Raw genomic sequence first — 17,263 nt, 5'->3', positions numbered from 1 at the left:
TTTCACAAACTTGGCAACCCTGCCAGACATCCCACCTCTCCCGGAATGTGCAGGAGTCTCCCACATACTGATAGCGGCTCCCTGACGGCCGCAAAGGATATACAGTATCCCAGAAATTAAGCAAGCTAGAGAGAAATAAAGCCTGTTTCAACCTGGTATTAAGATGCATTTTCAGTGAACCAATCACAAGATGCATAACCTTTACACCTGGTATTATCACAAGTTTCAAATGCGTCTCCTGTGACCACTTGCGTTCAGATTTTGTGGAAACCCTAGCCTCTTTTTTAGTCACACTTAACTACATCACTTTTGGCGCATGAATACTATTGAATGAACAAACCTGTGTTAGGTGACTTACGTGAATGAATATAATGGTATAATATTTTTTTTATATTATGGTGGTGGTGGTGGGGGGGATTGTGCCATATCCCGGGATTGTTTATGCAGGATGGGATGTCTGCTATGCTCACAGCTGATGTACAAGTGAAGTAGCCAACACACCTCTCTTTGATTGACATAGATGTCATGGCCTCTGGATCTTCGTGGATCTCTGGCTGCTGGTCTTTGGAGACGATGGGTGCAGAAGGGCCGTATTTTCCCAGGATCTCTTCTTGGGGTTTTGTTTGAGGTGGTATGAAGCACTGGGGTTTTGGCTGGGTTTGAGGAGGTATCTTGGGTTGAGAGGGAATGTAGGCATATGACTGAGGAGGAAGGAAGGATTGTGGTTTCGGCTGTGTCTGTGGGGGTACTCTAGGTTGTGTCTGCTGTTGGGTTTCAGAGGACACCTGAGTTTGCCATGGAGGAGCCTGAGAGTCAACGTGGGAGTGAGGTTGAAAGTCAGAAATGAGGTGTGTTTGTAGTTTGGCCTGTGTCTGTGGCGGTGTCGGCGGGCTGTAGGGTTGTGTTTGGGGTCGGGTGAGTGTCGGTGTGTAGACCTGAGGGTGCTGCACTGGTTTTGGTTGAGGTTGCGGAGGAGTGTACGACTGGGTTTGCTGGAGGTAAGTGAGCGAGTGTGAGGTGTGTGATGAAATTCTGGAGGAGACCGCAGCAGTGCTCACCGCCCTCCCGGGAACGCTGGGATCAGGGACATCTGGAGAAACACATTGAGTCTAGCATGAGAGCAAATACACATACAAAGAGCCTTAAAGGGTAAATCTCACAAAACATGTCAAAAACAATGTCTATTTCTCCCAAAAAAGAAAAGAAAAAGACACATACATTTTGCATAAAGAATAGACATTTAGGTCATTTTATGAATATTGTGACATTAATTTGAATGACAATTAAGCGCACCATAAATCCCCATTACTGTAATGCAAAAGAATAACTTTAAATTTGTAATGTATTTATACATCATGGCAGTATTTATTGTACTACCTTTAAAAGTTATTGCTGCATAGTATTACACTATACTGATTGTTTTGCTGATTTATTTTAATAAAAAAAAAAATCTGATGAAGAGAATTCTGACTAAAAGGGGGACAAAAAAAATTCAATAATAAAATATGGGGATTTATGATATTGACCCTGTAACCAGAGGCATTATATCAGTGTGAATTAATCAAAACATACTAACAGTTGATCATGCAGTTTGTACTTCAACATTTTGTACTTTAATACAGTAAAAAAGACAATTTAATGAGAATTATTACTGAAAAAATGTGTGAGGGAGGTGAAATTATTAACTGGACATCACCCACTTTTCAGGATTCATGAGATTGACCCTATAACCAGAACCATTATATCGGTATAAATCAATCGAAATACACATGTATAACAGCCAATCAGGCAACACTAATATACCATTCAAATATTTATATCCATCCAGTTAAGAATACACAAATATGTGTCTAGCCATAGCTATTCAATGCACCAGATACAGAAAAAAAAAAACTTCATACATAAAACCTAGAAACTGCATTGCACATCAGCTTACACACACTCTCTCATGTTTATCATGGGGCTCAATCAATACCTGACACACATGAACAGACAGCAGTCTAAAGCACCACTGCCACACACACACACAAAAAACATGTTAAAAACATCCTTTATCCTGTGAAAGCCACTGTCGCATTCTGCTGTCATGGCTGTCCTATAACATGTGGCAGACATGAACCTGATAACCTCCTGTGTTTTTTCTGTGGGATGACAACATGTCTGTATCAATGTGGGCACACTTCCATCCGCCTTACCGCTCCAGTCTTTCATTCATCTCCCTCTTTACTACACAATTCACACATACACGCCTCTTGCTTCCAGACGAATGGATAGTAACAGCTTTGGCTGGGAACGCAAACAAAAGCCACAGAGGGGAGCATCACTCCACTCTGCCTTCTGCCCGATTCATTTCAGCATCATTAGTTTTGCACGGCTCAGACAAAGAAAGCTGCACGCTTGATGTATGATAAATTATGCTAATCACATTCGACTCGAGCAGCGTGTAGGCTGGGAGCCCGGTTAACCCGGTTAACCCGAACAGAGGCCGGCTGCATCGTGCAGACGTGCATCATGCATGTGTGTGACTGCATGTACAGAAACAATAGACACAGCTGAGAGGTTTGCACCCCTTTTAATATACTTTTCTTTTTTGTTCTATCTAACCTTACCTGAGATGACAGCTCTGGAACCGCTTCCTCTTGCCGACTGATGATTGTCTGGTGAAAGGTAGCCTCCCTGCGAGACGGGTGAGCTTTCTTTTTCCCTCTCTCGCGGGCCGCTCAGCTCTGCATCTCCCCTGCCGTGAGGGGGTGTGTGTCTTGGAGCATGTGTGTGCGGAGGGGAAGTCGCACTGGGGAGCTCTGTCTCTCTCTCCTCTCTCCCTAAGTACCCAAGTCTTCCCCTCCACCCACTTTCATCCTGCCTCTGCCCATTGGCTGAAATCAGCTCGGCCCCACCCTTGCTGTATCCTGATTGGCCGGGCTGCACTGCGGGGGGCGGAGACTGAACATCAGGTGTGGGATTTTCCCCACTCTCTGTAAGACTGAAGTATCGAACTCCTCTCTCATTGGCTGGTAGCTGAGTCTGATTGGGTGAGGCCTGAGTAGAGGGCGGAGCAGCGGACATCCCCATGCGAACATCTGCGGTCATTGATGGGGAAGCGCTTGTCACCATGGCAACAGAAGCCTGGGCGGTGACCGCAGTAACAGAGCGGACCAGTGATGCAGAGAGAGGCTCCAACTTCACGCTTCCATTTTGCAGCTGGAGAGAAAGAAAGAATAGTTGTATTTTCAGATGTCTTTTTAGATGGCGTTCACATTTACAGACGCCAGAGAGGTCAGAGGTCATATGCAGGACACACAGGCAGCTTGCAGAGATTGGATGTGCTTTGCATCCCAAACAACCTAATCAGTTAACTTCTCAGACATGCAACAAATCAGAATTTTTGGTTTACGCCACCATCATCATCATCATCATCATCATCATCATCATCAAGGTCTGGGTGTTTAAAACGCAATTTTGATTTCACTTTCTTGACAAAAACTGTCCGGTAGCTGAATTTCTCTCATAGCACGCACAGATTCAATCTTCAAAAAAAAAAAATAACTTCAATAAAAGCACCATAAAAGTTGCCTAAGTATCTTGTCCATTGTGAAAAAAAGTGCACTCTAGCATACTTCTAAAAAGAGTACTTATTATGGAAATAATATGCTTTAAAATAATATACTTAAGTGTGAACTAAATATAACGTTTTCGGGCACTTAACTGCATGTTATTTGCAATTAAAGAAAATGTATCATACACGTAGTTGATACTAAACTCAATTAGTTGAGAATGCTTTTTTGACCCACCTAAATCTTTATATATAATTTCATGTACATATGCTATTTCTATAATTTCATCATTTCTATTTTGCAATATTTGTACACATTTGTAATGATAGTTGCAATTTAGTACATTTAAGATGTATTACTGTAATATAGAAAAACACATTACAGTTCAATTATATAGAAGTTCTTTATATGTGCTTTAGTATGTTAGTCAACACATCAAAATGTCTATTTTTTAATGCATGACAAAAAATTACTAATACATGATGATTTAAAAAATGTACTTTAAAATAAAAAAAAAATGTATAAGATTATTAGAAAGTGCATTTTTTTTTTAAGTTATGCGTGAAACAGTCATGAAAGTGAACTTTCTTTAAGTACACTTAAGTGGCCTCTTATTTCATTAATATTATATTATCTCCAAGTAGAGTTTTTAAAAATAAAAGTGCACATTAAATAGAATTAAGTGTCATGGATTATCCCAATTATACCATAATCACTGGCCTGCATTGACAATTAAAGTTCTTATTGATGTTTGCAGTGCAATATTTGAATGAAAGGATAAATATTATGGTTATTTTTGTCAGTTACGGCTCGCTAGATCTAGAATTCTGTGCACTTTAGTTGAGTAAATGACAGAATGCAGTGAAATGCAGTTACTACATTAAGAAATGAAACCGGTCAAAATCAAAGCAGGTATAATGCAACTCAGCAGTAGCAAATTTCCAGTTGGAAAATGCAATGTTGTCGGTGCCTCAGCAATTAACCAATCAGCAGTTGCTGCCAAGGCAAAGCTCTCACTGCTCAGCCAATCAAAAGTCTCAGTCCAGGGTCTCTTACTTGCTCGCTCTGAGGGGGACCAACAGAATCATTAGTCACAGCGCGCTGATCTGTGAGACTGGACGGGTCTAAGTCTTTTGTAAATTCCTGTGAATGGCATAATATCTCTTTACTTTCAAGAGAGTATTGACTGAAGTCAATTACAATGCTAAATGATTCAGAATGAAAGACAAATGGAATGTTTTTCTTTTTTAAATCTCTCTTTAATCATCTCTAAAGTAAAAGGCCATCATCTCTAACGCCACCAAACTGAAATAATTTTCAAATATATGCAAACACACAAAGACAATAAAATAAGTAATGGCCTTATAACAAAAATAACTGACTAATAATAATAATGCATAACCTCTGTAAACTTGGTGCAACTAGCATAGACATTTTCAGATTTCACCTTTAAAGTAGCCTACTCAAAGCACAAATATCCATTTCCTTAAGTGGTTTCCATAAAAAGAGTTAAAAAGGAGACCTCACCTGATCAACCTCGCCCTGCGTGATAGGTTGGGTCTGAAAGCGGGCATTGGCCCTTCGCTGGCGTGTGTCCGAGCGGGGTCCGTTTGCTGATTGGCCAGAGGTTTGCGACAAGCGATTGAATAATGCCATCTTCTCAGCCAAGCTTAGTGCTGAAAGGTCCGGTTCATTAGACCCCAAGTCCCCTTCTCCCGCAACCACCTCCTTTGAAACATCATCTTTCTCCTGCTCATGGTGGGCCGATCCATGTGCTGATGATGCCTGCAAACTGGGAGGAGAATTACAGGTTGTTTATGCGATAAAAAAACACTACACACACACACACAGTCTGGCTGCTAACAAAATTGCACACAAAACGATTCATAAACAATTATAGAAACTATCGCAGTATCACATCACAGTAACTATCCTAGTTTGTGCATTTGTTTATCCAAACCTGTCTTTAAGACTCAGTCATCAAGTAGAGCAAAAAAGATTAATGGGATCTGTATAGGTGTAACTGTACAGACTGTGGCAAGAACGTAGTAAACATGTACTTAGTAAACAGGTGCAAATAATCTTGTAAGTTTCACCTAATTAAACACGCACAAACGGAGTTCAATTCACTGCCAAGCCATTGTTTCAATCTATACAAGGTTTAAAAAAAGACATAGGACTCAAATGCATTGGTGTTGTGTTCTTGTACTTCATTTGAGTGAAACTTATTTTTTTTATCCTTTGTCCTAGTTTAAGGTAATCTCCTCCTCTGTCACTTTCATAAAAGTCTTCTTGACAGATGGGTGACACCTCTGACATTTGGGTGTGCATGAAGAATGCAGAATGTGTTTTTGCTGCTAACCATGTGACTATTTACAGCTAATCTGGGTGACCACGCGCTGATGTAGACACCCAAAACATCTGCACATGCGTACACATATTAATATACTCTAACTTGTTCATAGACACAGGCACATGCTCACATTACAAAATTGAGGAACTGCATAACCCGTAATTGCATGCCAGCCATTCTGTTTTCACAGTCCCAACAACATTTACAACAGCACGTGAACGTAAAATCCACCAGCAGATGGCGCACTGTCACATAAACATTCCCACAGAGACATTTTTGAGCATGAATTGAATAATCCAACACACCAGAATGAATGAACCATTTAATTAGACTCCTTCTTTCAAGTATGGTATGAATTCTCTATTAATATGCAATCATGCTGTCAAAAAACACATGTCTGTAAAAAGCCCAAGTTAAGCAATGAACAAACTAGGAAACAGCATGTAGCTCAAGACAACAATTCCTAAATTATCACGTACTGTATACACAGAAAAGTATACAAAATAAAATAAAGCATTCAAATGATACCTGAAGCTAGTCATGGAAGTGCTGACTACGGCAGGACTGGGGATTCTGGGAGCAGTGGTTTGAACAGTGATGACTTGGGAAGGGGGAGCAGGGGAACTTTAGAGGAGGACAAGATGAACAAGAATTATTGCAAAAGAAGGGGTGATGAAGTGGTCAGTGATGGGTATATATTTTAATGGAACAGTTAACCCACAATGAAAAATTCTGTCACTATTTACTCATCCTCATGTTGTTGTATGCTGTAATTTGTTTTCTCGTAAAAACAAAATATTCACCGTAATGACCACAAGCTCCAAAAATGAAAAAAGTACTTAGTCGTTAAGTACTTTTTTTTAAGAGTTAGACATTATTTGTTGATATAACTTGCTTCATCAAAATTCTCTTTGAGTTCCACAGAAAAAACAACAGCATTCTGGTTTAGAATGGCATGAGGGTGAGTAAACTGAATTAATAACTTCTGGCAAAACTATTTCTTTAAAACAAATATTTTTATGATGAACATTTGAAAGCTACTGATCCCAATCTGAATTCTGACTTGTGATGCAGCCTGAATCATAATCACACAGTGTTCGTTCGTTGGCCAGAGGAGAACTGGCTTGGTTTCTGCCAAGGAAGTTGACTTGACTTGACTTAAAATAGCAGGTACAATTGAATGATATGAAAACCAGATCCTTTACATCACAAAAAGTAGGAAATTACTTACGTAGCAGCAATGACAACTTCCTCTGACGTGACGGGCTGTGTCCGTGAACGATCTTGCACTCGTCTGAGTCTCCGCTCAACCGCAGCATTGCGTGACCGAGGTTTGGGTACACCTCCATCTGAAGTCTTCTCCAGCTCCTGCCAGACGAGAACAGACGGACCAGGAAAGGTTACAAAGAAAAAAAGATACAAAGGTAATATTAACTGCATTAACTAACTAAATACATATACAAATATATTCAATATTGTTTTTGTAGCCGTAAGTTGCATGTGAAATTTCATATTCAACAAGTTGTGTATGCTACAGAGAGCTGATACCCTGAAAAGAGACCTCTTGGCTGCCACGCTCATTTTAGCTCGTTCATCCATTTTTTCCTCATCCACTACACAAAAGAGAGGGTTAAGTTACTCAATATGAACTGTTTTTATAGAAATGGTGCGTAAAATCATGACTTTGGCCAAATCACAGCTGCTGATATTAGGTACAACAGTTTGTTTGATATTGCTTCAATTTTTACTCACATTCTCCATGTTGACGCTCTGGACTAAGATGGGACCTGAAGAAAAAAGTACAAACAGAACAAAAATAACTGACTCTGATGATTCAACTGGTGTAATATGATGACTAAAGAACAGAAAAATTAACTACATACTGTAGCCAGAACAGATGCACATTACAGGTACTGACTAAACCTTTCAAAAACGCTTTCATAAATTCTGATAAGTAACATATTTTTTTTAAATACTGTGAAAGACTTGAGAATAAAACAGAGACAATTTACCACAACTAATCATAAATTGGTGGTTTCAGTGCAACAGATGACTTCCTGTTTCACTGTACCTATCAGACTCCAGCCTTTCGGCTGATGTAATTGGCTGGGTTCTAAACCTCTCAGATGACTTCCTGTCATCACCAGGGGAAAAATAACGTCTGGGCCGACGTGCTCCTCTCTCCCGGTCACTGCTGACAACTGGATCAGTCTCCACGGGAACCTGGTCACCTTTAGACTCCCTTTAGACAGGAAAGATTGTCTTAATAAAAGATAACTTTCAGAATTAGTTAGGTAAAGAGACTCTAAAGCAAAATTAGCAGGATAAAAAACCCCAAGACATTTTTGTGTGCATTCAAGAAAATTGTCATGCACACACAAAAGTCTCAGGTCACTTTAGGGGCTCCATAACAAAGTTAGTCGATAGTCACAAATCAAAAACCCTAATCCCTCATATTTCAGACTACTTAAACTGAGCAATACATCAACAAGTCAATCAAATCAACAAATCACACAATCAATTTTATTTAGTAATGATAATCATGCATTTGATGAAGACAGAACCAAATTTATTCGCACAAGATCAAGGCAAGGTTAAGATCCAACAGTTTGTAACCCTACAAAATCTCATCCTGCAGCCAATATAGTTAGAGGAGATGCCAAAATAGATTTAAATTTAGTTTAGATTAAGGGATTTTAAATGCAAAGTCATTAGTTGAAGCCAACATTCCTCCATTCAGGCTTAGTTGATTTGATGTGTGATAAAGTTTCAGCAATTACAAATTAAACTTCTAACAGAACAGCAGCATATGGTAGAGGCATTGCATTAACAAAGCAGAACTTTACATCCAAAAGAAAGGATTATTACTTGAAGGTTAGTGGGTTTAATCATCATCTTAGACAAAATCTTGACTTAGCATGCTGACAGGCCAGTCCACGTACAGCTCAGGTCTGTGTCCAGAAGCATTCTCGAGGTAGGAATGTCTCAGCTTTGCCACAGAAACTCTTGTGTCCAAGGTGCCCATTTCACCATTGGCCACAGCACCCGCCTCCTTAGTATGAAGCCCAGGACCCATCACTATGGTAGACTCTCGACTGGCAGCACGCTCAAGACTTCTCAATGCAGCAGACCGCTGAGTTACTCCAATATCTGACATGGAGCGGATTCGTGCCTTTGGCCTGAGGTCACATGCAGCCTGACTCACGCGATGCTGAGCTTGTGGGAGGGAGGAACCTTTCTGCAAGTACCCTCCAACTTCCCCCACCTTATTGTGTGGAAAATGCTGTTCATTGGTTAGCTGTACCTGTGTGGGAGTGGTGTCCATACCTTCAGATAGTTGTGGGTTATACCTCTGTTTTCCTTTCTCACGTCCTTCAAACTGATCATCTGGCTGGCCCATTCGATGCACTCCTTGCGCTTCCCATTCATCCAACTTGCCAATTGTACGTGCCCTACGTCCCTCCCAATCATCTTCGGATTGGCTTATCCTTCTTCGTCTGACTTGCCCTTCCTCGTTCTCTGACAGATTGATCCGTTGTCTTCTACCATGTCCTTCTACCACTTCTTTTTGCAGGAACCTTTGGCCTTCTTGCTCCTCTACCTCCTGACTGATTCTATTATCACCCTGTACCAGTGGTTCAACAGACTGATCAGCTTGGCCTTTTCTTTGATCAACTTCCCATTCTCTTTCTTTGAATTTGTCAACCTTCCTGACACCTCCTTGCTCCATCCCCTCTAACTGGTTAATGCTCCAATTACCTTGACCCTCCTCCTTTTTAAAACCACTCCTTTGCTTGTTTTCTTCTCTTTGACCAATCTTCCTTACACTACGTCCCACATCTTCACCTGTCCAACTGTTCTTTGTGCCATTATCTACCTCCCTTTCCTCGGATTGCCTGTTCCTTCGGTCAACAAGCCCCTCTCTGTCATTTACTAGACCAATTTCACCTGTTATTGTGCCATCTTCCATCTGAGCCATTCCTCTTCCATCAGGCCCTTCCCTTCCTTCCAACTGGTGCAACTTTCTTCCACCTCTGCCCTCTGCCTCCTCTGACTGGCTAATCCTTCTGATTCTTTGACTTTCCAAAACTTCATCAGTTTGTCCACGCATAGGATCATCCACACTTTTTTGTCTGCGGCGGATCTCTGAGGGTAGCACAGCCTTTCTGCTCCTAAGTAGCCCTTCTGAAGGTGGATGCACCCTGGATGCTGATCGACCCTCTCTGTGAACGGGCTGAATAAGATCAGCACTGGGACGCCATCTTGTCTCTTCACCCTCTTTTCCAGTAGATGTCGAACCAGCTGAGGCCAAGCATCCTTTGTGATCCAGCATCTCAGACATGCCAAGTGGAGGTCCAGGCACAGGGTGAGCTACATGAGCATTTAAAGGTGGGGATAGATGGCTAGATGCATGGGAAGGACCAGAGTGGACAATTTGTCCATAGGCTGGAGGTAATGCCTGGACTGTACCGTACTGCAAAGGTTGGCTGTGACCATAATGCCTATGTGACGGGCGAATATGCGAGGTGTGTTCATATTCATGTAGAGGCTTCTGAGTAGTTGCATGTGCTTGAGCTGGTTGGCGAGAGTCCCGATCTAAAGGCACTGGTTGAAGGATAGCCCGATACTTTTGTACAGGTGGTGGGGCATCTCTGCGACCAGGTAATGGCTGCTGGAGGTCTTTGTGTGCTGGGCGTGGTTGTTGTGTCATTTGTTGAGGATCTTGACTATCTCGCCTTGGTAGGGATTGCCTGATTTTCCCGAATCCAGGCTGATGACCCATGGTGCTAGGGTGTACACCAGGAATCTGTTCATAGTTTGGGGGCTCTGCACTTTGGGCACGCTGATGAATTCCCATTTCACTTGAAGGTATGTGTTGAAAGGCAGGTGAATCCATACTGTGATTGCGCTGGAATAGTGGCCGCTCTGCACTATGTGCCCTTTGTTGACGGGCATCTGCTAGCTGACTCGGTTGTTGGATTGGGGGTTCAGTGCTCCGTGTTCGCGGCTGGTTAGCAGATTGAGGTCGTGGAGCCAAATATTGAGGGGCGACTGTTGGATGACGTCTGACAGAGGATGCATCTGGCCCTGAATCAGAAACCCTTCCTGAGATATCCTCCCTTGTCTGTCTCTCTCTTACTCGTATTCTTCATGAAGGGAGGAAAGAGAGGAATTAACATTCACCCAGGTCAAAGCATGACCTACTATCATTTTGAGTAGGGATGCACAATATTTTGTCGATATGCCGATATTTTTCAACTCATTTTGGCGGATAGCTGATGCCGATATTTTTTCCTTTTTTTTTGGAAACAACACAAAATCTTTCCTGTGCACTTTCCTTAGAACTAAAACATTATTAAAGTTCCTTTTATAATGAGAAAACATTGAAAGCTTTGAAACTAACAATAATAAATTCACTGCTGTTTTTAGATGCAGTTGTAACCGTAACATTTTATTTGTGGATTTAACATTTGTAGATGGTCTACAGCAAAAGCAAAAAAATATTTTAGGCCCCATTTACACCTGGTATTAAGATGCGTTTTGGTTGATCACATCACAGGTGGACGACGCTAAATACAGGTTTAAATGGGGCGTAAAATGTTTTGAGCTTGTCCACTTTCAACCACTTCCATAGGTAGTCGAAAATGCATTTGACCGGATTGCTTTCCTAGTGTAAACGCTCATGTAGAATTTCAACTTTTGTTTCAACAAAGTTTGGTTTGAAGACGAAAAACGTACCAAGCTCAATGTTCTCTCACCCTTCCTGATTTCTAACTCACACTCAGTGTTCGGCACAGTCTTGCGGCTGTCAGAGCAGAAACGAAAGCTGCTGCTTTCGGTACTGTATGTTTTTCCGATTTCCGTAGTCTCCGGGCGCGTTAAATTGCGCACGCTTATTTTGTCCACAACATTTACCCACCATAACCCTTCACTCAAAGAAATCAGGACAGAAGTGGTTGAAAGTGGACAAAAGAGACTAAAGACACCAGGTGTAAACGGATATCCTCGTCCACTTGTGATCCGATCGACCAAAATGCATCTTAATACCAGGTGTAAACAGGGCCAAAGAGCTTCTTGGATTTACTGAAGTTATTTTTATAATCTGTTTGAAAGAATTACACATGACTTAATTAAACTGTATATATAAAATAATTTAATTTACAAGTGTCATGTTTGCGATTTTTATTCATTATGTAAACTATAGATTCTGACCTTTAAATCAAACTAGCTTTACAGCACCTTCTAAATAAATAAAACTCCTCACCGGGCGGACATTAGGACCCGGGGGAAGTTGCTGCACACGCTAATGACTGTATTGCACATTGGACGCATCATTCTGTACTTACTTGCATTCTCAAATTCAGTGCAGCGATCCAAAACATTGAATCCAATTACCATTCAGGCAAAAGTTCGCTTAAAAAATGACCACATAGCAGATGTGCTCATATTGCTAGCACATGTGAGTTACTGCAGATGCATAATCAACATATCTTATTATCGGCAAGGCATATCGGCATCATTTTAAATCAGGCCAATGTTTACATTTTAAGCCTTTATTTGCAGATAATATCGTGCATCCCTAATTTTGAGAGAAAGTGTCATCAAAACAAACTTAAAATAGTTTGTTTCAATTAATTCTGCAGCTAGCTTTTTCCTGAAATCAATGTTAACCACACAGGAAAGAAAAACAAAAAAACAAAAAAACAAGCCAACATATTTAAAATCCAGTACAGTTATTTATTACCCTTTTGATAGACTAATATGAAATCATTAACAAGCTATCATGTCCTGGTAAGTGGTAACCATTTATTGATAACCTCTCAACCAGCAGTGACTCACTGACACACAAATAAGCTTCACCTGTTATAATTTTATGACAGCAACTAATTGAAAAGGACTGAAGCCAAGGTTCATTGTTAGGAGCTGGTCATATTTTGGTGAGGAACAAAGGTCAGTGGTAAAAAAAACGCAGTGGATGCAGGGGGAGATTAAAAAGGGAACGGTTTGCCATCATCTATGGTGACTGTAGATGAAAGGGTCAAGGGGATGAAAACTAAGGTGTGCAAATGTATACTTGTGCACATGAACTTTGTAGGATGAGGACAATTGTTGGAAAATGGAGTTAGCGGGTCAACTGAGGGAATTTAAAGGGTTACACTTCCACTCTGATACCTGGATGGCCAGTTGATTTGTGAGTATGTTTCACTGTCCATGTCTCTCCTGAGGGACCACTCACTCTGAGAAAGAGCTGCCAAGCTAAAGAACACAGAGGCCCAGATCCCAGTTATCACAGTAACAACACCATGACATTTACCACTGTAACAAAACACACTCATGACTTCACCAATCTTAAATGAGATTCTAGAAGGGGACTATTGTAATGTCACAAATAAAACATCTACTGTATGTCCACGATCCCTGATTGTTTCCTCTCTTTCTGGTTGTATAGTTATCTTGCCTGACTTTAGTTTTAAGGTTCTTCAATTAGTATCTGACATTATTACTGCCTTAGGGGCCTTCATTTAAGTATGATGATCTCATCAGTCAGGACATCTTTCTCCTCAAGGGTTGTTCAGAGTTTCAGAGTTATGTAACACTCGATTAAAACACATGTACCCGTACTTGGATATAAAAGATAGTTTATTTCTTTATAAATTATTGTAGGAGTCTCCTATGGAAACAATCACTATGAAATAATGAGGGTTACACTAGCTGACTTGTATTTTCATGCTGACAACAGGCTGTTTATTTTAAATAAAATGAATTGCTTTTCTCCTCTGATGCTGAGATAAATGTTATAAATGTCTGAAATCAATCAATTACTGTCATACTAAGTAATGTGCATTTCTTGTCCATGACTATGGAGAGACTAAGCATTGAAAATAGGTGAAACAATGCAGTATCTTTCAGCAGAGCTTCAGAGTGAAATTCTTACTGATGTCCAGTGAACAGTTCTACATACAGGTATTTCACCCCAGCTCTCTGGCATGACTGCGAACTTGACTAAACATAAAAGCTGGTCCATTCAGCATTTTTACAAGGAGAATGTAAGAGCATTATCGGAGTGAGGCAAAAAACCCAAAGCATTAGTCCTTGTCGAAGTCCAACAGTTTATCGGTATAGATAGATGATGGCAATTGTTAACCCTGTTGCATTTACTTGCTTTATACAGTAGGATGATTTCTAAAAATTAAGATGGGATCTCAAATCTCTTGTTTTATGCAGCTTTTCTTTATAGTATATGTTGTAAATCCATCTTTGTAAATATGCAGTCCCTTAATTTATCCATAATTCATGTACCCATTATTTAACACATTTGTATTCTAATAAAACCTCATTCCAAACAAGTCAAAATCTTATTTTATGGGACTTAAAGACCCCATCTTAAAAATCGAATTGGCAGTTTTGTGCCATTAGTCCATGGTTTTTTTAACTTTGAGGCCATCGATATGGTAGCATTCATTCAAGCTAAATATTAAAAAAGAGCAAGTCCTCTTATATGTCCCGCACCAACTTCTCGTTTCAATAGGAAGTATGCCAACACAGGAAGATAATAGCACGTCAATCAAAAGTAGGGTCCTCAAACACTTTCTAAGATCCAGAACTCTTTAAACATACTTACCCCTGTCTGTTGAGGATATTTTGAGCTTGTTGCTCAATGAACAGGTCTCCAGGAGAGATGCCATATCGTGTTGTGGGCAACGAAGCTCTGCGTGCTGTTCTAGGAGAACTTGCCACAGTGACAACAGCAACACCCTTTGTTGGTTGGGCAGCAGTTGTTTCCATGGGAACCGGAGCTTCCTGTGGCCGTGGTTTCGGACTTCGATCAGGTGCACGTCTATAATTTTCCAAGTTCATTGCCCTCTCTCTCTCTCGCTCGGCATCAAAGCCTGACGGAGGAGCAGGATCGGGGGCGGGGTCAGAAGGCATGAAGACCCGCCCTATCCCTGAACTGCTGTATTTAGACCTGCTGCTGCTTCGATCCCGCCCCTTATCCTGCTCTTGCAATGCCCCGCCCCCTGTTCTGCTTTCACCACGTCCCCTGTCAGGAGGAGCACCTCTGTCCGACAAGTCAGATTCTCTCCGTGCACGTGTGTAGCGTGGCGTGTAATCCAGATCCACCTCCTGGTCGAGGAGGATTCCGTAACGTTCTGATAATTGTCGTCGGCGTTCAGCTTTGTAGAGTGCGATCCGCTCCGCTTTAGAGCTTAGGCTGGCTGCGTCAGACCCTGCTGGGGTAAGGCCTATCGGGTCAGGATTGGCGGGCGGCTGTGGATCTGGACGTGTCCGACCTCTGGATTGCCGCTCTGGAGCTTCCATCTCATCACGACTGAAGCGCCGCACTGTAGAGAGGCAAACAGAGAGTGAGAGGACATCAACATTCATTGTATTCACAGTGCACAATTCATTTTATAAACAAATATATATATTTTACTTCTGAAGAATGTGTGATCAATGCAAGGGCATTGATATAGTATTCTGAGTGTTTTTTTAGTGTGTTGTTGTGTGGTATCTAGGTTGTAATGGGTGATTGCTTACTGGTCCAAAATTCTAAGATACTGTGGTCACTAGATATGACCTGGGCTTTTTGTTCAATGCATTTTTTCAGCCGTTACATTGTCTGCCAGGTTTCAGGTTGCTAATAAAAGTTAATGTACACCTCTTCTTCTATGTACCAAAGTTTAAAGGGGTTTGTCAAAATAACAGAACAACACATAGCAATAGTAATAGTGTCTCTTGCCATAGTTGTCCACTGTATATCGTCTGCTTACAGAAATAAATAAATTGTGGTGTCTTACCCACAATGCCTGGATCACTGGGATCTGAAGCACGTGTGTAGCGTGGTGTGTCCTCCTCCAGTAGCCGATTAGTCACAAGGCCGGCTGTGTGTTGCATGCTTGTAGCAAGAGCAGATGGAACATCAGATTCAATCCCCTCCAACCTTCTTGCTATCCTCTCTTTCCTGCATGATTTATGTAGTGTTTGGGTTAACACAACATTCTGGAAAACTGAGAGGCTAAGACTGACAGTGCTTTCCATAAAATAATGATGCAACATTGTAAGTTACTTAAATTTTTTATTTTTTATTTGTAATGGTAACATTCATTAAAACAGACTATATGAGTTTTCAGTCATTGTACATCTATGCATTTGGCAGATGCTTTAATGCAAAGCAATTTACATTGGATTCAAGGTATACATTTTATCAGGTCATGCATTCAATGGGAATCGAACCCATGACCTTTACACTGCTAACACCATACTCAACTGTTTGAGCTATAGATATGCCATTTTAATTTTAACATGCATAGAAAACTTTTGGGAGACCAAATGTACCTGTTCATTTCTGGGTGACTTCTGATCGTGGTTTCAAATTGCTTCCTTAGCTCTGAAACTAAAAAGGACTTTAGTAAATATCCAACTTTAAGAACTTTCACTATTTCCATCCTTTACCTTATCTTAGTATTTCTCACCTTTGGGCAGCACAGAAAGAATGTTTGCATCAATATCTGTAGTACTCCTAACCAGTGATGTCTTCTCATCCACACCAAAGCTGTAAGGCAAAAACAGAGAGTGCATAATTCAAAACAACCCTAATGCAATCAATATTGCTTTAGTAAATGTCACGTTTGTGTCATATTGATACAAATACAGTTGATGAGTTTAAATAAATTCTTGGTCTTTCTGCCACTTTATGCGACGACCCAAATGATATATTAGATCTTTGTTGATTTTTCCAACGTCTATTCTCTGCACACCTTGGAACATAGTGTCTCCAAAATTCTACATAGGCAGGTCATGATCATGTGGCCAAATCTACCAATGTGTTCCCGTGTGACATTTTAAGCTGAATTAGCATAGAGGATCTTAAACGTTTACTTGAATCTGACCACAGGAATAGATTAGCTGCTGAGGTATTTATACATCTAGAGTTCCCCTTCACCATGGTACCAGTCCCGCCATCCTAAACAGCACACTCCAATTACTCCCGTTTACAGCACACCATTCGCTATGCACAACAATCTCATAAACAGGACCGCAGAACACCAATTAGAGCTTGAACAGGTTTAGATTGAATTCGTGGAAACTTTTCAGACACACCCGATATGGAAACTATACATAGATAAATAACTGACTCAGCATTGAATTATTGAAAAATAACGCATAAAAAGGTGCAATGGCCATTACACCCTTGATGTGCATTACATTTTCAATAACTTAATAATATTATAATAATAGTAAACAGGCCAGGTCAATTTTTCCACTTATACCATAGTATATACTTCCCCACACCACTAAGTATCTTGCTTAGAAACAAGCTGTAGTCAACTAGTTTAAAAGTGATGTAAAAAGA

General features: G+C 40.7%; 1 protein-coding gene across 1 annotated transcript in view; it reads right to left on the bottom strand.

Moving 5' to 3' along the window:
• svilb (supervillin b) overlaps positions 1-17,263 on the bottom strand; it is a 70,198-nt gene that overhangs the window by 29,607 nt on the left and 23,328 nt on the right. Inside the window, exons 3-17 of the mRNA XM_084412181.1 lie at positions 16,383-16,462; positions 16,246-16,303; positions 15,708-15,871; positions 14,531-15,251; positions 13,081-13,164; positions 8,850-11,054; positions 7,979-8,149; positions 7,660-7,694; positions 7,456-7,520; positions 7,139-7,275; positions 6,436-6,531; positions 5,082-5,346; positions 4,611-4,697; positions 2,610-3,201; positions 502-1,090 (exon numbers count right to left, since the gene is read on the bottom strand). Of these exons, the coding sequence (XP_084268307.1) occupies positions 502-1,090; positions 2,610-3,201; positions 4,611-4,697; positions 5,082-5,346; positions 6,436-6,531; positions 7,139-7,275; positions 7,456-7,520; positions 7,660-7,694; positions 7,979-8,149; positions 8,850-11,054; positions 13,081-13,164; positions 14,531-15,251; positions 15,708-15,871; positions 16,246-16,253 (5,219 nt within the window). The 5' untranslated portion in view covers positions 16,254-16,303; positions 16,383-16,462. The remainder of the gene's footprint in view (positions 1-501; positions 1,091-2,609; positions 3,202-4,610; positions 4,698-5,081; positions 5,347-6,435; positions 6,532-7,138; positions 7,276-7,455; positions 7,521-7,659; positions 7,695-7,978; positions 8,150-8,849; positions 11,055-13,080; positions 13,165-14,530; positions 15,252-15,707; positions 15,872-16,245; positions 16,304-16,382; positions 16,463-17,263) is intronic.

This window comes from Rutilus rutilus (genome assembly GCF_951802725.1).
Source record: "Rutilus rutilus genome assembly, chromosome: 6".
In the NCBI taxonomy this organism is placed as follows: Eukaryota; Metazoa; Chordata; class Actinopteri; order Cypriniformes; family Leuciscidae; genus Rutilus; species Rutilus rutilus.
Note: the sequence above shows the minus strand (reverse complement) of the source record. Positions and strands in the feature narration are given on the sequence as shown.